General features: G+C 44.4%; 1 protein-coding gene across 5 annotated transcripts in view; it reads right to left on the bottom strand.

The window, feature by feature from the left end:
- ralylb (RALY RNA binding protein like b) overlaps positions 1-22,485 on the bottom strand; it is a 44,534-nt gene extending 22,049 nt beyond the window's left edge. The window contains exons 1-3 of one of the 5 annotated variants that reach the window (XM_086102165.1): positions 22,190-22,484; positions 21,761-21,798; positions 777-1,050 (exon numbers count right to left, since the gene is read on the bottom strand). In XM_086102165.1, the coding sequence (XP_085958291.1) occupies positions 777-1,032 (256 nt within the window). In that variant the 5' untranslated portion in view covers positions 1,033-1,050; positions 21,761-21,798; positions 22,190-22,484. The other 4 variants (XM_086102167.1, XM_086102163.1, XM_086102164.1 and 1 more) reach the window with 4 other exon arrangements.
- Between the last annotated feature and the right edge of the window lie 358 nt (positions 22,486-22,843).

Here is a 22,843-nt window from a genome sequence, read left to right as displayed (position 1 = left end):
CCACGGACAGCGCCAAAAATGCAACAAGTTGTAATAGATTAAAAAGGACTGAGTCAATGAATTTTTGACTAAAGTGAGACATCGTTACTTCCGTACGTTGTTTTGAATATACACACTGACATTTTTGTGGGTGGTGGTCACGAAACACCACTGGCGCCGAACCACAACATCTCCGCAGAACTCAGTTACAATAATTGATCCACTCGCACCGTGGGCGAAGGCCGAGCATGCAACTTTCTAGATTTTCGACTTAGTTTGTGTACTTCAACGACACTCCAACCTCACAGAGTTGTCAAACATGTCCGACATTTTTGTCGGTTACGACCTCACAGCGGGACAAACATTCCCACAGGCACGCGCCGACATCCTGCGGAATGTCTGACAAGAAGATGGAAGAAATGCTCAGACAACAGAAACTAAGACGTGTCTCGTTATTTTGTCCACAATGTGAAAATTGACTCGGGTCGACATAGTTGATACGATTATGAAGTGACACAAGATTTGACGAAATGTTGAAAATGGTCATGTGTTGTATTCACGCTTGCATCCTTAACTCATTCAGCCCCTTTTCAGACTTGGACCAGAATTGGCTGGTATTAAATGAGTTAATCGACGATTAATCCGACTCTGGCCCCGGGCGATCTCAAGCTGACACTTTCCCGATTAGCACATTAGCCACGGGTCCCGACACCTTCACCCGAAAGTAGACTCAATGTGACACTCCACCAGTCACCACCGCAGAACCCCCCCCCCCCCCCCCCCCCCAGCAAACTCACCGAGAGGCTGTCCGGCGATGACCCGGGCGTTCTCGCCCGCCACGGCTGCCCGGGCGTTGCGCTCGTTGATGTACTGCACGAAGGCGTAGCCCTTGTGCACGGAGCAGCCCACGATCTTGCCGTACTTGGCGAAGATCACCTCGATGTCGGTCTTCTTGACGATGGCCGTGTTGAGGTTGCCGATGAAGACGCGGGAGTTGAGCGAGCGAGGGTCATTCTTGTTGGTCACGTTGCTGGTCTGGGTTTTGCCAGTCATCCTCCACCAGGCGCACTCCTGGCACACACCAACAAAGTCACGTGAAAAACACGCATCGATACTTCGGCGATCATTTGGTAAACCACGTACTGTAGGTATCATTCGATACAGTCCACAAGTGGGTTATGACAAGTGATGTGATAATGAAGCTTCAAAATGCTTCATGTTGTTTTTATTAAGCCCTGTCGATGGTGCTCTCCGTTCATCATAGGGCTGAAGCACACCGACTTGCCATTTTTTTTGAAACCCCTTTCTTCAAATCAACAGTGCCATCTACAGGAGTCGAAGAAAAATACAACACCTGGCTAATGAAGCATTTTGAAGCTTCATTTTCCTCATCACTCATTATAATAGTTATGGATTTTTCGCAATAGTTAGTTTTGACTTGGAAAGGAAGTAAAGTAAACTGCAGTTCACAAAGTTCTGCAGTTCTGGCCTGGTACAGTCAACAATACTGAAAAAAATGAACTCCGAAATCTTATTTAGGATATTAATGGACAATGACGAAAACAAAGGATATTTTCGCTATAATTAAAGTTCATTTTAGTTAGTTTTAGAAACATAAGACATGAGTCAGTTTTCATTTTTTGTAAAATTATTTTCGGGTTTTATTGTTTCATAAATGATTTTTTTTTCTCAATTTGAGTTTGAATTTTTTTGTGAACTATAATAACATGGGTTGAGAATTTTAAAAAAATTACTTTTTATACCGACCACACCATGTAGAGTTCATATAGAATTTAGTCCCATCCAGACTCTCCGAAGTGTCCATTTGTGGTGTGTTTTTACAGCACAGTTTGCAATGAAACCATTTTTTTGGGGGGGTTTTACTAAATTTAGCACGGCAGACTCTGTTTTTAAAAGCTTGCGCTCCAGCTACAGGCTTCACCTTGGGCGCATTCCAACCCGGCTGCTAAAATGCTAATAGCAGACGGGCGAGTGGGAGATTTTTTTGGGGGGGGGGGGGTGTGTCACAACAGTTTTACCCGCGCTTCGCGACCACGCTAACTGTGAGCGGGAGCACTTTGTCGTCCCGCTTAGCCGCGTTGTCGCGTGCCTAATGGCCCCCGCGGGCTCGCCGGCCCGTCTCATTTGCTTGCCGCTTTTTATTCAGATTTTTTCCCTGCTATTAAGTCCTCGCACGCCACAAAAGCGCCCTCCCATGTACGACGAACATTTGCATGAACCACACACAAAAACTACTTGTTGTGGAGTGGGGGTGGGGCCATGAAAAGCACAGTGGAAGCAAGCTACCTGTAGATCTTAAATCCAAATCAAATGTATTTTTGGCACATTTAAAAACAACAAGTGTTGTTGACTGGGGATCATTCTCGTATATTGACGTGCAGCACTCCTCGGTAAATGTTTGGACGGATAAGACCTTCGCTCCTCCATGTCGTCATTTCGTGGAGATGTCAACAAAAGGTGACATGTGTCACAACTCGCCATGTGTAGATTGATTACTCGGGCTGCTTTTGAAAAATAATAAACTTAATGTGTGCCGATTGTTTTCAAGGTCCTCTTCGCATTCATTGTTAAACAAACAAGAACTTCGGGAAATTCTACCAAGCGTGGCGTAAATGTAAGTCGATAAGTCATAAATGAAATTACAATAACGCCAACAAATCAACATTATCATTTTTCATGCACTATATTTAACTCTAAATTATTAGTCAATAAAATATACATGAATAAAAAAAATAAAGCTAATTTACCGACTAAAATGAAGCATTTTTTTCCGCAAAATTGCAGCCTTTGTGATTTGAAAACGGCATTCTCCTACATTGTGATTCCGATTAGACAAAAATTTGCAGTGGGTTTTATGGAGGCTAGAACAGATTAACGAAATTTCCATTCATTCCAATGGGGTAAAATGATTTGAGTTACAACCCTCACGGGTCACCGTCAAAGCATTGAGGAGCTGAGAGTGTTGTTGCAATTAAGAGCCATGAGATCCACCCTGAGTGCGCGTGTGTGTCTGCAGCCTTGACATTTATCAGCAGCACTGACAATTACACACACACACTCAAGCTAATTGCAAAGCCGCACTCGGCATTGATGCTCACAGCGTCAATGTGACGAATGAGAGGTGAAGGATTAAATTGTGCGCGCGTGCGTGTGGTCACACCGTCCCCACAGTTGTGTTGTTTTCTTCTTTTGGTCTAATTTATTCCATCCTGGTCTGGATGTTTATTTACAGCCTCCAGTGAGCTGGGAAAACGCCGGCAAATGACGAGCACCCGAGTGTCTCATTTGCGAAAAAATATCACATTGTTAGAGGCCCAAATAAATAAATAAATAGCATTACTTTTCAGAATGCCAACCGCTTTGGGGGGGGGGGGGGGGGGGGGGGAAATCTGGTGCTAAGAGGCTGCTATTTTTATGAATGTATGTTTTGACACAGATTTATTATTATTTTAGATAAGGCCTCATTTTCACTGATATCTGGCTGTGTACCTTAACTTACAAGTGCCCCAACTTACGGGGTTTTCAAGTTACCAAAAAAAAAAAAAAAGATCCTGGTCCTCTATAATCAATACAGAGACGCAGCCGAGGTCATGCGCGGGAAGGGACAAAACGGCGGACAAAGGGAGGCGATGATGTCAAGGAGACGAAAAAGAACGAGGCGCATTAGTGAGCTGCACTTTTTCTCGCAATGCCTCCTTAAGAGTTCATTGCTCACATGCAGCCACCTGCCTGATTCTTAGACATTCTACAACTACACAGGAAGGGTCTTGTATTGATTGATTTTTTTTTTTTTATGGATGATTTTTTTGGGGGGGTCATTTGCGACCACTCTTAGCCTCGTTTCTACATGCTGAGACAAACGAGCGTCTGCTCGCTGAGACAAACGAGCCCCGTGCGACTTCACCGTTGTTGTTTGCCTTGGAGGAAAAAATTGAAGGGCGCATTCCTTCCATGTGTAGCTTGTTTAAAAAAAAAAAAAAAGTCAAAGTGAGCAACAAGCAGGGATGGGAATATAATGCAACACTAAACTCAAAATATTAATGTGCTATAGATGCCGCGACCACACTAGACATACTTTCACACTACAAAAAGGACAGAGGTAAAGAAAGCAAAGTGAACGTGCCAAACATTCCGCCCACCAGCCTCCTCGGTCTTACTCCACTGCACGGTCGAATAAAGCCCACAGGCATCCACCTGAGTGGGTTAGCACAAACAGAGCACACCTTTGCTTAAGTGAAGTACAAAGTAGCATGAGCACTCCATCATTCTCGCCGAACCACTCAAAGGAGGCCACGCCGGGGTTGCCATGGCGATGGCACAGATGCTTTTTCTCCTCTCCCGACGGTTCCGTGTTTGAAATCACTCCCTGGCCACTGTCGTGCGCCCGGCGCTGTTGGAATGTGTCGTGCAATTTTGTGCCCTCACTATGTATGATAATTCATCTTGAAAAGCGCATCATTTGTTGACTTTATTGCAGAAGATAAAGAATATATGCCTGAGTGCTGTTAGATTGAAATGTCCAAATTTCATTTCGTCAAAGGGTTAGAGGTGAGTTTCCGATTACGGCATGTGTTAGCATTAGCAAATGCAAGCGGGCTGAAGGCTAAATTCTTGTATGTGGTTGATCTAATAACACAATATGCTATCGAAAAGGTGCCATCAACTAAAATATGAGGTAAGCCATTGTCAAGAAGTCAAACGTTTTTTGCCGTGCAGGGGCGCGCTTCAACTGCGTCGACAGGATTTCATCATGTCTCTGCCGCTCGCATGCAGCTGCACGGAGAAGACCGAACTAATCTGGTCAAAGAGTGGAGCCCGCCTGATCAATCCCTCTGGGCTCCTAATCCAATTTGATTGGCGAGGATAGCACCAGGTGTTTTATGGCATCAACCCACTCTGCGTGATTGTTGTGAAAGCATCCTCTACGTGGAACCGGGTCTCTTTAAAAAGCTCTTTCTGCACACACTGCGGCTTTTATTCCGTCGTCCGCAGACAAATGACGACTTGTGACTCATCTGGGAGTGAAAAAAACAATCATCTTTGGGGGATAACATCAACACGGGGCCTCATGCTTCACCTGCGTCCTAAAGCAACACCAAATGAAAAACACTCGAGGTTCGTGGGGAATACTGAACACACCGGTTACTATCGCGACGACTTACAATTTTTCTGGATCTGTTTCGCTTGACAGTGTCAACCTGGCAACGAAACGAAAACGGCAGGTGGTAAGAAGAAATGTGATCATCAGGAAAAGGAACAAGGGCGTCAATAGAGACCCAAAGTCAATACTCAGCAGAAGGAAGCTAATGTTTGCTAAGGCTAACGTGGCAAAATCAAGCATGTCGGCTCCATTGTCAAATCTACAAAATTCTATTTCATCAACACAAGATTTAAGCATGAGGATGGTTTAAAAAAAAAAATCCAACTTGACAAGCGTGTGCTAAGTTAGCATTTCCTTTGACCAGCAATGCTAACGAATCATGTTTGTCTCCCACGTGAAATCTACTGAAATGTATGCTAACAGTTTTAACAATTACACAATGTTTTGTTGAATTGAAAGGCACTTGGACTTGAGCTTTGCCAAATCAAGCTCATGTATGGAACTGAACTGGAGAGAAGAGAGAGAGAGTAGAATGCAGTTTTTTTGTTTGTTTGTATTTGGATGCGAGCCATCATGTGGTGGCCATTTACAACACTGGCTAGCATCCAAATGGAGGCGTTATGCTATTAAAAAAATGCCACATCAAAAGAAACCATTTTCCAAACATGCTGTGACAACAGGGAATACTCAAGTGTTTTTCTTTTGCCCACGCTTGGCTACATTAGCACTAGTTAGCATTCGCTCATAGCTCCGCAGCAGCGCCAGAATGTTTTGTCAGGAGACATTTCGATTCATCTCGTTCTGAGTCGGGCGCAATTAGCAGTTTTACAGGCCGCAGCAGTGTCTCCCCTATTTTATTTATGCGTGCGCCGCGTTCCATTGTCGGGAAATGACAGGCAATTTTTGTGGCTTCAAAAGTCTGGAAAGCGGCTCGGCGGGGAATTTAAGTGCGCAACTCGCCACTTTATTTCACGGCGTCATTATGCCGAGGCAGCAAGGATATAACGTATGTCATGCCGCCAAAACAGGACGCTTTTTCAAACCCCGGTCGCCTGCGGGAGGGCTTCGTGGAGTGTGGAGAAATACAAGCTTCCGCATACAAACTTGCTGACTTTTTAGTGTGATTGACAAATAGATGGCGAGTTGGAGAGATGTTTAAGTGGCTCGGTCTGGAGGTTGGTAATTACGATGCTGAGTTAGCGGCAGGTCAGTACGTCGGTGGGTAGATAAATCGTTGGTTGGACGGTCAGCAAGATTTTTGGTAGGGTGGCAGGTGGCTTGGTCAGTCGGTAGGGATGTAGGTTACTTGGTATGTCACTAGAAAGGTAAGGGGTTAGGTTTATGATTGTGGTAAAGAAGTAGATTGATCTGTAAGAAATTCAGTAAGTAGGTTCGTAGGCCTGCAGGTAGAAAGGTTTGGTGGGTAACTATGTAAGTTTGTTGGTTGGTTGGTCAGTCGGTCAATAGATAGGTAGGTCATTTGGTCGGTTGGTAGGTATGTAAGTCCGATATGTTGATCGGTCAGTGCTAGTAGGTCAGCAGGTAGGAATGGTTGCTAGTTAGGAAAGTATGTCGGTTGGTTGGTGAGTGGGTAGGTAGGTCAATAGGTAGCTTGGTTGGTTGGGAATGTGATCGGCAGCTCGGTATGCTCGGTTGCTTGGTCAGTAGTAGAGTGGGAAGTTGGTCGGTTGTGAGGTAGGTAAGTAGGTAGGTAGGTAGTTAAGTCAGTTGATTGGAAGACAAGTAGTAGCTATCTTGATTAGTCAGTAGGTTGTTGGATAGGTTAACCCTTTCATGCACCGTGTAACCTGATAACACGATAAGCTGTCCACTGTAGGAACCACTGCCCCAGAAAGGGGTTAAGTCGGCTGGCAGGTTGGTCTTAGTGTCCATAGGTCGGTCGGTCAGTTAGTAGATATGCCGGGATGTCACTCACAAGCTAATAAGTGAGTGCAACGTACAGTATGCCGCTGGAAAGTGAAAATCAGTGAAAGCCTTCATTTGAGACACAGCAGCCAGTCATTCCTGGAGCCAAGAAAATGTTGGCAGAGATTCCTCTATAAGGCCATCAGCCTTCCATGAGATTCCCCTTTCATCCACACGCCCACACATAAAAGTCCTGTGGGGGTGGGGGGGGGGGCGGTTGTTACACCACCACCCACCTCCCCATTTTGCCGCAGTCATTGGCAGAAATCACTGGCTTCTCTTTTCTTGAGAGGGGCTTGGCGCTGCCCTTCGAAAGCTCCTGTTATTATGGTAACTGCGGCAACGGCGTCGCCACGCTTTGCGGCGGGAAATGTTGACCGCCTGACCACGCACGTGGGCATCGGCGGATAATAGCCGCACGGGAATATTTTTTCAGTCCAGGCAGAACAGAAACATTCACTCCCAAACAGACTACGTGTAAAATGTATTACATCTATTTATGTCCGTAATAGTGGCAATGCTTAATGTAATTAAAAGAGTGTGTTAAAAAAATGTATCTCCTCCTGAATAAAACAATTTGACATCATATACAACGGAGGTGTTTAACCCTTTGAGGGACAGCGGTTACGACTGTGGACAGCTTACCATGTTATCGTGTTACAGGGTGCATGAAAGGGTTCAGTGGGGGTGAGGGGTTATTTTTTTTTTTCACAAGTAGGCGATATTTCCTTTTGGTGCACGCATACAGAGAGAATGAGCTATTTTCATCACATTTTTATTGCACTTTTGGAAAGCAACAGAGCTGCTTTTGTGATTTTTAATGAGGCATCCGTTTCATTTGCCGGCTGTGCATTAAAGTGGACGCTGCCTTACACTCCGTTCTTTGCTCTCGAGCCTTTTTGATCTTCCGCCTACTGAACACTTTGAAAAGAAGGGAAATATAGTTGATGTTAACAGCAAGGTAAACGTGGGGACTATTAATCCCATTAATAACTCTTATTTGGTATTTAAATGGCAGGAGGCTTTCCTCCCGTGGCGCTATGTCACGTTTAATTTGACTTTAATTGCAGTGGCGCTGGGATATTCAAGCAGAATTTAGAGAGTCACGATATTTGCTTGGAATCTAAATAATTTAGAAGGGCTGATGATACAAAGGATTCAAATGAGGGAAAAAAAATCAGCAGGTTATTACTGTAATTGAACCTAACTATACAAAGAGTGGTAATAAAGTTGCAATTGTTTAAAGAACCTGTAAAGTGAATTCAGAGAATTTCCACTAAATATGTCATACACGTTTGAAGATAATTATACAATATAATACGTCTGTATTTATTTAGCGCGTTCACAACAGCTGCGGCTGTGAAAGTGCTGAAAAGGGTTCAAATCCTGAGAACTATGTCGTACTCCAATGTGGAGATACAGCGTGAAACTATTTCAGTTCCCTAGATTTTTTGGGAGGCGGTGGCTAAAAAAGCGGGACCTGATGTCGCACTTGGAAATCCTGAGACACCTTCATTTTTCTTTTTGCGACATGCAGCTAGCTAGCTAGCAGTAGTAGTACCTGTATCAGAGTGTAGACTTAGCTAGCTAGCTAGCTAGCAGTAGTAGTACCTGTATCAGAGTGTAGACTTAGCTAGCTAGCTAGCTAGCAGTAGTAGTACCTAGCTAGCTAAGCCTACACTCTGATGCTACTACAGTACTTTACTTTGGATAGCCCTATGGGGTGGCCACTTTAGAAGGCCTCGTTGTTCGCCCTGAGTGTGCACATGACACGGGGAAGAAAGCGGAACTGACAGGTACTACCTTGTTAAATTGTACAGTCTTGGTTAAACACAATGGAAACACTGAAAATAGATATCAATCATAAAAAAACACTTCTCAAAAAAAAAACGCAGAAAGGAAGTTAGTCACAATAAATAATCAAAATTGATGCAGGCTGTTGACAACGTGACCTCCTTGGCAGAGGTAACCAACGTTAAAAATAGAGCGCTATCAGTGTTTAGAAAAAGATCCATCAAACGCTAAACAGGGCGCGAGGTGACGTCGTTCTCCATCTTTTGACGGGGCGTCTGCACGACACGCGACGCAGGAAAGGCAAAGGGGTCGCCGGCAGATCAAAGCGTCGGCGTCAAAGCGCTGACAGACGAGGCGACGTCGGGCCTTCCAAATAGTCACGTAAACAGCTTTTTCCTGCTCATTTGCAAAGTATTACATGTAAGCTTCCCCTCTCGTCGGCCTTGAAGTGGAATCACCTGAAACTAAAACCCTGCTTATTTTAAAGTTAGGGCTTTACTTTAATACAATTATAAGCACCGCCGTGCCATAATCAAAGCCGCCTTTTTGCTTTTGCCCGGCGGAGCTGGATCGGATTGAGGCCGGGCTCCCTTCACGGGATAACCTCGTCATGGTAGAACGGCGCTCGAGGCTCACTGGCTCTTTGCCCGCCCGTGTTCCCTCCCCCTCACCTTTGCACTCCATTCATCATCGACGGTATTTGCCATCGTGACATCCGTCATCCAACATCCACCCTGTTTACCATCGGCGCATCCATCAACCTGGCCTCCACATTATTTACCATCAGCCCTGCGCGGACGTGACGGCTGTGCTAGCATATGAAAGGCCTTTCCTTGACTTATGACACAGCCATTACATTAGCATTGTGTTAGGAGTCAGAATATGGGATTTAAAAAAAAAAGGCAGTAAATAAATCGTAAACCAATTTTCCACGTGAAGCCAACGTTATTCTGGAAATATGTCATGTCAGCATGCTTGGAAGTCTTTTCAAGTTTTGTTTGTACTAGCGGGAATTTTGTTTACAACTCCAGTGTGGCTGGATGTTAAATTCCATCCGTCCAACTAGACATCCATCCATTTTCTAATCCTCACAAGGGTTGCGGGCGTGCTGGAGCCGATCCCTGCTGTCTTTGGGCAACACCCCAAACTGGTTCATTTAGCATTTTAGCATTTAGCTGTCATCAAAGGCCTTTCCTTGAGATTCAACACTGCATGGTCAAAGTAGGCAAATATATCATGTGTCATACTCTTAGCTGAAGCTTTTGATTTATTTTGTTTGTACAAGTAGTTATCTTTTTTTTCCGCTCCTGTGTGGTGGTATGCTAATTTTATTTAGCATTTTAGCATTTAGCTGGCAAGAAAGGCCGGTCACTGACCTATTATCGAGACTCTGCACAGCTCTGACATTAACATTGTCGTAAGAGTTGAAGTATGTGATTAAAAAAAAAAAAGCTGAAATAATTATAAGGTCAATGGTGGAAGCGTAAATCCTCTTGCTGTTTCACTTGACGCACATGCTAAAGCAGTTAGCGGGCGACTCAGAAAAGAGGACAAGATGATCTTTTGCACTATTTATTATGTTAACACGTCATCCTGTAAGTCAAAACATTTTTAGCACTTTTTATTAGTTCTATTTTGTACCACTGGCTGTCTTTTTACCACTCCATGTTGTATAATAATTTTTAGCATTTAGGCTTCAGCTAGCATGAATTGACGTGCTGTCATAACTCAACACTGGTTAATTACCATGAGAATTATTTTACATTGTCATGGGAGTTGGAATATGTGACAAAAGCAAGAGCAAATTAATATGAAAGCTCAACAGATGAAGCGTAAATCAATTGTCAGAAAATGTTAAGTGAACATTAGGCTAGCATGAAAGACACTGACACTTGACACATTGACATGACAACATTGCTGAATTAAAATCTTGAAAAACATTTTTTAAAGCACATAAATAAATATAAAAGTTAACTTCCAGTACATGCTAAACATTCTTGCTGCTGGAGGCTGTAAATTTCCCCAGTGTGGGACTAATAAAGGATATCTTATCTTATCTTATCTTATCTAAAGAAGTTAGCCCACTTAGTTTCCTTCCGACTTTCTATCCTTCCTCCCTTCCGTCCTGCTCATTGTGGAATTAAGAATTCAAGAAATGGAACAGAACCTTTAGCCACCGTGTCTACAATAAACATCCATTTGGATGGCAGAACCAGTATAAAAAGTAATTCATTCATCTACATTTTTTTTTCTTGCATATTTGCGCATGATTGGCCTAACATGATGAGGCATCACCTGGGAAAACTTCCAGTGTGACAAAGATCTCTCGTCTGCGTGATGAGAGTGAACATGCCACGTGGCCCGTGGCCACGCACGCTTTCTACGCTTGTGCAGCACACGGGAACAAAGACGTTGTGGCATTGCATCCGAAGCGTTTCAATCCGTAGGGGGGGCGGGGGGGGGGGGGCGCCAGTGCCTTCCGTTGGGTGCGCTCGACAAAATATGTTATGGTGGTTTGGTATAGCGTAATAATTTACCCTTTCCTTTTGTCTTTGTTTAGATTTATTTATCTATCTATTTATTTATTTATTTATTGATTCATAATTTTTTTTGCAAGGGTGCGTGGCTTTAAATGTCTGGGAATGGCCGCCCTATCTTACGATAACTAACAATTTGTTTTCATTCCGTTGATTGGAGTTAATTAAAGCTGTGCGGAATAGATGCGAATTAGCATTAGCATTAAGCTAGCGGACTGAAAGGCGGAGCTATGGTTGTTTTAAATACACAAAGTGTAATTGTTTTAAGTGACAGGATTACTTTAACTGGGGGTGGCATTAAAATAGCCCGAAGCATATTTTTTTTATGATTAAATTGTCCACGATTCGCTAAACTGCTGCGTGAATGGTGTTTAAATTCACTGTGTAAAAGTGTAAAACAGTCTCACATTAATATATACAGTACATTTTTAAAATCATAATTCAATTACTTACCCCGGTATTAATCACTTCTCATTTGATAAGTGAATAAATACATATTAACTAACTGGTTCTTGGGGGGGGGGAATAAGAAAAATAACCTCATTACAGTATTTTGTGATTGACGATGGTGGTGCGCGGTGCGTTTGTCACCTTCTTTTTCTTTTTCTTTTTTTTTGCAGAGGAACGAGCTGCCTGCAACATCTGCGTTATGGATTTTAAAAGTGGTCTGTTGTCTCGCAACGCTAACTCGCTGTAGTCTTTAAAAAAGGCGGCCAAGGACAAAGAGAGAAATGAACGCTTTCGATTGAGACAGAATGAGCCACGCGTATCGCGTCTTCGCCAGAAACGTCATGAGGAACAGATGTCGCTAAAATGGCCCACAAAGTGAATATGCCATGCACGTTTTGGGGGCGGGGGAAGATTTCACAAGATATTTTCATGAAGACAACAATGAACACATTCAGGACGTTTTCACTTCGGGGTGCACTCGCTTTTGTTGCCGGCGGTTTCGACGAGTCGTTCTGAGAGGACACTTACGATGTACACGGAATACTTGACATTGTAGCAAGGTTTTCAAATTTTGTAATGGAAAGATGGCAAAAATTGTCAAGGTTGTAATCCCTTTTTTGATTTGCGATATTTCTAATACAAAAACAAAGCCCGTCTCTCTCAGGATAAAGTTCCATTTTGATTGCTACGCTCGATATCATATCACACCGGGAGCTGCTCCGAATATTTTAACTTTGTGCATTTGCATTTTATGGAAATCTCGATGACGGCCGACAATTGCCTCTTGCCCACTCAACAGATTTGCCTTTTGTGCTATCTTTTGAGCATAGCGTCAAAGTTTGGTGACCGTTTTGAGAAGTCGCCATTAAAAAAAACAAAAAAACGAAAAAAAGCGCTCAGGAGTACCCAATAAAGCGTCCAGTGAGTGTGCAAGTCATTATTACTGTAGTGCCGCAGGGCAAGTTTGTATATTTTTCGGGGGGCAGGGAAAAAAATTCTCCGGGCGCTCATGAAATATTGATGTCGGCGCGCAAACAACAGGACGTGTAATTATCATCAAACACCAGCGTACACAATGACTGCAATCAAGCTCCCGGTGACGGCGTCCATCCCCGTCCATCTTGTCAGCTGGCTGCCGCCTCTATCGCCAAAAGGTTGAAGGTCAGCCTAATTTCTTTTTGGCCAAGTTTAGAAAGCGATTGACTTAGTCCTGTACCATCCGTTACCATATAACATTTACAGGTGACCTTAATTGACTCTCTACAAATGTTTTTTTCTATTTGTTTCTATACTTGAACATTTTTTACGTGTACGCAGTCCGTAGTGCAAAAAATAAAAGGTCAGTGAGTGCCAGCCTATCGAAGATAAAAATCAGCGAGCGGCCCGTCTAAAAATAAAAAAGCTCGCGGAAGGCTCGGCAATGAAAAGAAGCGAGGAAAAGCGACGTGGAGTGTTGACAGCGTTTTGATTTCCCCCGATGACGTGGCTGACGTGACTCAGCGGCACTTTTTTTTTTGCATTCGGGGGGGCCCTTTAAGAGGCGCTTTGTCTGGGAAATGAGCTATCGCCGGCGAAACAAATGAGGACGGCGCACAATTGCCATCTCTAATCACAAGGGGGGCCCGGCTGCAATGAACACGCTTGAGCACGCAGACGAGCAGCACTCGCTCCATTTGCGTGACTTATATAAGACAACAAAGGCACTTTTTTATGTGGAGCACCCCCCCCCCCTAAAAAAAAAATGCCTTCAATGCTAAGTTACACGCCTGTCACATTCCTAATTACTCCCAAAGGGCAATGGTGTGAAGTAATCAAATTACTGTACTTAACGCTTACATCCTGCTCAGTTTCTATGGTGGCGTCCTATTTTACGATTTTATTTAATTTTTTTCATTTTGATTTTTGAGCGGCCGGCAGGAAATAATGATCTGGGCGAGTAATAAAAAAGGAAATATGGAATTAATCTTCCGGTCGTGGGACATCTTTACGATAAAATTAATGCTGATGGAACAATCACCTTATACAAGTTTTGCCATGATTGGATTTGAGATGAGATGGGAAAAGAAAGGCAATAAGAGGGGGGGAGGGGGCCGGGAGGGCGTTCGAATATGAGTCGGGCACATTGACGTCTTGCAGGAATAATTTCGCCTTTTTTTGACATTATAAAATTTTGCTCCAAACAACACGTGACATTTTGGGAGGGTCACATAAAACTTTTTTTTTTTTGGCATCAGGATTTTTTCCATTCTGGATGTAATGATTTTATGAGGTATTTTTTTTGTTTTTTGGACACAATGAAATTTCAGATAAAGATTCGACTCAAAGATTTCAAATTAAAAATGGAATTTATGTGTGACATTTCATTTCAAGAAAAGATGCTTGAGAGTTGAGAGCGAAATGAGAATTCTGTTTTCTGCACGATGACAGCAGCGTAGAATTGAGCCTTCTGTGACTTTATTGCGCAACCGAATCGAAAACATCCAAATCAACTCCAAAATAATGCAAGCGGTTCTCAAAACAAAGTGAAATTGAGTACGTATCATCTGTATTTGGTTTCCGGCTTGGCTTAAGTGTTTTGTTTTGTCTCGGCAAGGTTGTGTACAAGTGTCTCTTGTAATACTCCCTATAGCGAAACCCACTCACAAACACACGCACGAGGTAAAAATATTCCACATGAATCATGCTTCGGGTTTCACGGAGGATTTGCTGTTTTAGGACGCGTCCTTGTCATGTGTTTTGCTCCCCAAATTCCTTTCCTGCCTATCCTCTGCGGAGAAAAGAAAACCGAGCCGAAATTGCTTTTGAAATTGTTTGAAGGCGCGGCGGCGGCGGTGGAGCTAATTAGCGGCGTGATTACGCTCGCTGGGACGGGAGCCACCCGGCCAAATGGAAGCGCTAATTTGGCAGAATATTCCAGAACCCGTGTCCGCAATTACCACCCATTTGCATGTGTAATATGAGAGCCATAATGGGCATGATTACGTTTGAATTCCCCAACATGATGCTGAAAACAATCACGACGGCACTTTTTTTTTCATTTGTGATTATTGCCGCGTTGTACTGCATTATCACGCGGGGTCATTTTAATCATGTCAAAGATGTTCAAGTCAAATTTCCCATTCATTTAATTGTTGTGTGGATGAAGAATATCATAAACTAACTAAAGGGTTTTTCTTGGTCAAATCAGAAGTGATGAAAGCAAGATGTGGGGATCCGCAGGGATCAATTCTCAGACCAGTATGATTTATCTTGTATACAAATGATATCCAGAAGGTTTCAAAGTAAACCAAATGTGTTCTTTATGCTGATAATACGACTGCTTTATTCTGCGTCTGATTTAACAGAGCTTCTGAAAACAGTAACAAGTAAAAGTAAACACTATGAAATGATGGTTTTGACCTCAAGAAACTATCGTGGGGGGGACTGCGAATAATTCATAATTCAGAAATTCACATATTCTTAAATTGTCCACTCTGGTGTCTTTTAAAACTGCTGCGTTTATGTTGAAAGTAAATAATATGCTCCCTTTACTGTGTTCAGAGCCTCTTCCAGAATCAGAATCATGTTTATTGGCCAAGTATGTTGAACACACAAGGAATTTGTCTCCGGTATAACACGCTGCATTAGTATCATCATAAGCAAGGACATGACAGATAAGTATGCAAAAGTTAAGTATGGAAGGACATTTCGTAAGCTACTATGAACTGAAATGAACATCTATGTTTACAAATACAAAAAAAACAGAACAGCAGTATGAAAATAAACAACCAATTTAAAATTGAAAGAGAAAAAAAGATTCTTCCTCTCAGATGTCAAAACTGGATGGGAAAACTAGGAGGAGGAAAAAAAAATCAATAGGGAGGATGAAGCAATGACTGAATCATTTCGTGTGGCCGCAAGACGTCAACAAGCTCATTGGACATGGAGGCTGAAAACTGCGTCTAATTGTTGCCTGAAAACATTAGCGGGGTTCAACTTTAGTGAGGCAGATGTTTTTGTCCTTTAATGCAGATTAAGCTAAGAGGGCCAGTGGACATAATCACACACACACACACACACACACACACACACACACACACACACACACACACACACACACACACACACACACACACACACACACACACACACACACACACACACACACAAGGCATCACAGGATGCACAAGTGTGTTCCGCTTCCCCACTGTGGCACTCGAAACTAATTCCAGACGTCACCGTCCTTGCCAAATCTTTTTGAGGGGAAAACATGTTTTTGCCCCCGGAGGGGTGCGCACAGCCACGGGGCTAGCCAGCTAGCTAGCATCGCGCTGGCTGCACCTGAACCTTCCCACTGGCACAAATCGAAGTTGGGACCTTCCCATGTGTTGGGTTTGAAACTGAAGTCAATAATGTTTTAGGATCCCAGAATCTTACCCCCCTAAAAAAATGTTGAGTCGGCCTTTCACAATCTCTTGAAGCTTCTCACAAAGGAAAGACGACTAACCTTTCACCAAGTAACACGCCCCCTTTCAACATGTGGACAACAGCTGACACTTTTTGGGCCATACACCCCCCTTCAACAACTTTAAATCAGTCGGTGCACCCCCGGTCAAGAGTTGACACACCCCTTCTCACGCAAAAACGGCGATCATAGCCTTTCTCAATCTTATCAAGCCATGCATCCCCTTCAACATCTGGACATTTGGTGCGCTACCTCTATCCCGAAAACACCCCCTTCCCAAAAACTATTGTCAAAACAAACCCGCCACCCTTCCACAAACTTTTGAAGCGGCGCACCCTCTTCAGCAATCTGGACAAGAGTTGGCACAACACTTCACACGGAGCTTTCTGGGAAGGTGGCGCTTGCAGCTGGTTGCAAACCGCGGATCCCCGTGGGAGCGTTTTGGCAGGCGCCCCCGAGAGCTTTGCGGAGTTCCCCCTCGAGGAAGTTCACGTCAGGCGCGTTTTTTTTTCTTCTCCCCCCCACTCCAAAGCTATGCCGACAACTGCCTGCGAAAACACTCAAAGCTTGTCAGGCTGGACGACGTCGAGGATGACGTCGCTCGTTGGCTATCAGTCACGCCGTTACCTCGGCAACCCTCCGTGCGTCATCTCCGATAACGCCATCGCTCCATAGCAACAATCAATATTAATTATAGCACAGCCTTTTGTATGTTCACACAACACACACCCACGCACGTACACACACAAACACACAGTTTATAGGTGGGTGTGAATGCATCAGACTACAATCAACAGTTGAAAATGAACCCTGCTACATTTTTTTGGTGATCGTTTTTAGGAGTTATCATCACAGAAGAAAAAAAAAATCCCAATTTTGAGCCGTTCGCCTCCACTGTAGTACCACAATGCGCCACAACATGGCCAGCAGCACTGAGCGTGAGATATAACGTCATTAAAACTTTATACAATGCTCACTTCTTTTTTTTTTTTGGTCATATGCTGTTTATATGTTTTGCTGCACCGTGTGTGTAAAGAAGCGATCGTTTGAAGATTGAGAATTACAGTCACAGCTACGCTAATTGAGCCATTCGTTGGCGTTTCACAATATGTTAGCGTTAAGCTAGTGGCCGTTTCTTAGTTTTTGTTGTCTGCTCTGAATGTGCAAAGTAGCCATTTGTGTGACGGTTTTGGAGTTATCGTTCCAACTGTGCTCATTTCTGTTAGCCCCTCTATAGTATTTCTCATTACGTTAGCGTTAAGCTAGTGATATTACAGGGTTTGGTTGAACGGTTTGATATTTAAATCGACAATGTTGAACTGTTTTTGTTTACGAATCAACCACTTGAAGCAAGCACGTTTTGCAGCTTAATTGGAGAAGCGTGAGCGCAAGTCTTTTCACTTCCTCCAAGTGATGTTATGTGACAGGCTTGTATTACTTGACAGTAACTGGAACATATCCCCCCTCCTTCCCCTGCGTTGAATGGGAGTTCACTGCGTTTGGTTTAATAGTGCCTCCTATTGAGCATTTTATTAAATAGTGACCACAAATGAGCTTCTTTGGGTTAAATATGTGTAAGATAATAGATGTTTATGGGTAACAAACAGTAAACTGTGGTTCGCTGCTAATCTGCATATCGCAGTTAAACTTTTATGACGCCACTCAGCTCATGCATACAGACACACAAGCGGGGGGAGCCACAAATGTGAATGATTCCAGTTGAAGTCAACAACACAGACACAATGGAAACAGAGAGGGTCGGATCAATAGGTGACGCCGGGGAAACTAATTTGCGGCGTTTCTTTTTTTAACGCCGCTTCTCAACATAATGTGATGAACGGCGCGATTAGAGGAGCGCAATGAATAAATGCACGGCGCTTCATAAGCGGGCCGAAGCGGCCCCGTCGCAGGAAGCCGTCAGCTCAGCCGGTTCGATTATGCGCGTGGACTCGCTCAACCCGTTGCCGTGCATGGGACTGCATCCCAAAAGTATTGGGACAGCTACAGGAAGTAGCCAATCGCAGGGCACACAACGATGAACAACGTTTCGCATGTTTTTGGAAAGTGGGAGGAAAACGGAGTACCCGCGCAGGGGGGAACATGCAAAGTCCACACAGGAAGCACCTGAGCCGGAATCGAACCCTGCATCCCTGCACTGTGAGCCCGACGTGCAAACCAGTCACCCACCGTGCCGCCCGCATCTCCAATTATTCAAATCAAAAAACGTCCTCCATTCGAGCGCAGTAAGCATTGCACACCTCTTTTGGAAACAATGAATATGATATTGTCCAAAATTTGACACAGCATCTGCATCTAGAATGAAAACCATTTCCCCCAAAAGTGGATGAGTCATGGCCTAAAAATGGCAACAATAGAGCCAAAAGGTAACATTTGACGTAAATAGTATAGAGCAGGTGTGTCAAACTCATTTTTGTCGCGGGCCACATTTTAGTTAGCGTTTTTCTTGCAGGGCCGTTATGACTGAAACCATTTAAAGAAGTCTAGAATAAATGATTATTCATCCATTGTTTAAGTGACTGAAATAAAGGGGTTTGGTAACAAGAAAATGCTTATGGTATTACAAATGAGGTCAAATTTTGGTAGCGATTTTAGCAAGCATCAAGAAAGTTGCCATCTTTGATTTGCTTTCGCGGGCCACATAGAATGATATGGCGGGCCAGATCTGGCCCCCGGGCCTTGAGTTTGACACCTGTGGTATAGAGTGACACAACTAAAGAACTGAAGTTATTCATTAAAAAATAAAAATAAAATTAATTAATTAAAAAACAGCGTTGGGAACCTTCATTACATTGGCATTAACGCAGCTAAAATGGTTCTGGAAAAAAAATATCACGCGGAGAGTCTCGAGGTATAATCGAGTCAAAACGACCTCACCGCTGGCCACCAAATACACCAGCAGCCTTTTTTCAAAGCAGAGTTCCCCAACACTGGCAGCCATTTGGGTTGCGAAACGGTTGATGAATGCAAACCGTCCACGGCAGTGAAAGAAATAATTCCGACTCACAATGAAGGTGTGATGCGAAGCATACATATTGTCCTTGCGTTGCTACACACACACACACACACACACACAAGCTAAAACACATCTCGCGCAACAAGCTGGCTTTCTCCAGATGTTTTATTCATACAAGTGGAGGGGTGGGGCTGTGGGGGGGGGGGGGGGGGCACATATAGGCTATATCTTATTTCACCGGACGGGCACCGGGCTCGGCCCGGATAACAAGGAGGCGGTCCGGAGGGAGGAGAAGTGGTGGGGGAGCTTGTAATAGAAGCGATGACAACGTTTCGCTGACCAGAAATGATGACATTTCGGCCTGCCAAATGTGACTAATTGGCCCGTGTGGACCAGGGCAAGGGAGGCCAGGGGCGGCCGGGGGGGGGGGCAGGGGGGGTCGCGCCCCTTTGAGTCCAGTTAGTGGCTCCCAAAAGACAAAACAAAATCTCTTTTGCTCTTAAATTACAAGCAAGAAGAGGCGGCGAGTGTGTGAGGGTACACGTTGCTGCGCCGTGTGTTAAAGTTGTTGGTTTGGAATGACTGCAACACACACACACACACACACACACACACACACACACACACACACTTTTTTTTGCATGATATGATAGCCTTAAGCTTTCATTAGATGAAATGAACACTTGTGTAACGTTGAGCTCTCTTTTGTGTATCAGCCGTACAATAAACGTGACGAATCCGGTGCTTGAAGCAAGCACGCTTGGTTCCTTTGGGTATGTGTGTCTCCTTTTTTATTTTGTCCAAGTGATGTTATCTGCTAGTTTCTCATTTGTCGAGAGCGCGAGAGTGAGAGCAGGAATCACCAAGTGAGGGGGGAAACATTGCTCTAAGACATCCAGCCAAAACAAAAAAAAACATGGCACAAGCCAGTCTCTTCAATATAGCGGGAGAGTGTCATGATCTCTTCACGCATTCGCGCAAAAACCTCATCGTGACACCTGGTATAAAACAAAACCACAAAGGAGAAGGTGATTTGAAGCAACAAAAAAAACAAAAAACAAAAAAGAAAACATACGATTTGGAACGTCTGTTTGTTGAAAAAGAATCAGATTTCAGCACCAGGTTGTCGTTCAAGCTGATTAAACACTGCTAACACACACACACACGCGCGCGCACACACACACACTCAAACCAAGAACGATTTCCGTCAAGGCTTACAGCAGCCATCACGAGATTTATTTACACTGTGTAGCTTCTCGTGTTTTCATATTGACTTGATATTTAGGTCGCGGAGGAGCCGGAGTCTATCGCGGAAGGTTTTTGGCGCACCCCAGACTGGTTGCCACAGTCAACAATTGCAGGACATCTCGCCTCTGTTCCACAAAAGTCCTTCTCAAACCACAAAGTACCACCTAAAAAAATAAACAATTCCAGAGGGGTCCAAGTAAGCGCCGTGACGACCCGCATTCAAATGCACATAGCGAAGTCAGTCCGAGTGTTCATGGAAATCACATGATCGAAAGTGACCGGGGCGCACAGTTTAAACTTGAACACTTAGCCTGAATTTAGAAAATTGGACTAAAATGTTCAAGACGACTATTTGGGCAGTGATTTTTGGCCAGTGAGCCCACCAGGGCCGTAGCTACTCTCTGTCCAGGACACATTTGGGGGCAAAAAATTCCGGGAAACTTTCCAGCCATTTTGAAAAGAATCCGTCTTGGATTCTTACGGTCAACGTCAATCCAAATCATAAACTTTCTCACCATGATAAATGCCGTGTCTCTTTGGCCACCCCATTGAAAAAATGCTGGGCTACGCCCCCTGGAGCCCTTTGGAGAATCAATGGGTACACCCTGGACTGGTTGCCAGACAATCTCAATGTAATAACAACAAACATTTGGAATTTGGAACACACCTGACTCCGGGGTGAACATGCAAACTCCTGCCGAGCCGAGATTCCAACCCACATTTGCTCACCACTTTGGCACTGTCCAAGTTCATATCCCAAGACGAGACAAAAGTATTTTGGAGTGCCGGTCCACTGAGATGCAAAGCCAAATTTAGTCCCAAAAATGATGGCCACCGTATGAAAATATTACAAATTAACCCTATGAAGTGAGCATGATTATCTTTTACAATGTTTGTATCGGGTATAATCCGGTGTACCTAATGACGTGTCCACGAGCTCTGCCCGCGTGTGCTGATCCCGACGTTCACGCAGTTGCAGACGTCAATCATCCCTGTCAAGGCAATCTTCCAGCCACATTGACAAAATAAAAGCCGCTGCAGCTCGCCTTACAAAATAAAAGCCACAGGTGCGTTTGGTTGTGTTTGCGCCACCTCCTTTTATTCGTTCAAATATTAACAGTGGTAACCTGCATGGGGCGGCGGGAGGAGTGTGTGTGTGTGTGGGGGGGGGGTCTTTTCATCCGTGTGGCCACGCAAAAGAAAAACACAGCCCGCTCAGCAGCAAATATTCCAAAAAGAGAAAAAAACCCCACTACAAAACAAGACAAGAGAGAGAAAGCACAAACCTGCGAGCTCGGCTGCAAGAAAAGTCCCCGAACGTCCCCTAAAAAGCAAAAAAAAAAAAAAAAAAAAAAAGGGAACAAAAAGGACTGCTAAGAAATCCACTGCACACCCAAAGCAAAAGAGCCACAAAGAAATCAAAATAAAGACAGAAAAATACAAGAAAACAGGAAAGAAAAACACCCCCACCCTTTCCCCAAAAAAAGACCACAAGACACTAAAAATGTCTGCAGGCTGTCGAGCCTGGAAAGCAAAGTGTGGCGAGGCAGCAGAACAAGTGCATGCTGGAAACTTGGAGGGGAAAAAAAAAAAAAAAAAAAAAACACCACCGCCACTAGTATGCCAGCCAGCGCTTCATTCACACAACACCAGCGGCAGAAGGAAGAAAGAAAAAAAAAAGACGAGGCAAAAAAAAAAAAAAAAAATGTACTCACCGAGCGTCGGGAGTAAAAGCTGGCTGTTGAAAAAGCAGCTGAAAAGCGAGTGGCTGGCTCCGCGATGGCGTGTGCGTGTGCTCTGCTGTCATGTGACCCCCGCTTGGCTTGCGTCGGGGAGCTGAAGCAGCTAGTCCTTATCGCGCCATATCTCAGCACCGCTCCGCCCGCCCGCCTGGATGCGTGTTACTGCGCGCTACGGATGACGCCGACGTCCTCGCCCTCTCTCGCTTTCATCCGCGCCAGGCATCGCTCCATCCGCCGGATGCGCTTTTCTCCCGTGCGTTCTCGGGGGACCTGATTGGACAGGAGGCGAGGAAAAGGGGGTCGGGGGGGGGGAGGGGGGGAGAAGGAGAAGAGGGTGTTACATTTGAGGGAGTGGTGGGGGGGAGGTTGTGGAAAGATGAGGTACCAGCGTGCAGACGTTTGCACACCAGCGAAGGGGTTGGCAGAGGGGGGGGGGGGGGAGCTGTCCCTGGTCCTGACTCAATGTGCAGCGGAAGAAATACGTCAAGTGGTTGTTATGCGGGAATCGGAAAAGGAAAAACGGGACTCGTTCTTTGGGTGAGCGGTTGCAAGTCTTAACGCAACACAAACTGAAAGAAAAAGGAATAAATCAAACAGGGGCAGGGACGGATTAAGAGCACTGCGTTG

This window comes from Hippocampus guttulatus, chromosome 21, assembly GCF_054856545.1.
Source record: "Hippocampus guttulatus isolate MCC_2025c chromosome 21, RoL_Hgut_1.0, whole genome shotgun sequence".
NCBI classification, from domain to species: Eukaryota; Metazoa; Chordata; class Actinopteri; order Syngnathiformes; family Syngnathidae; genus Hippocampus; species Hippocampus guttulatus.
Note: the sequence above shows the minus strand (reverse complement) of the source record. Positions and strands in the feature narration are given on the sequence as shown.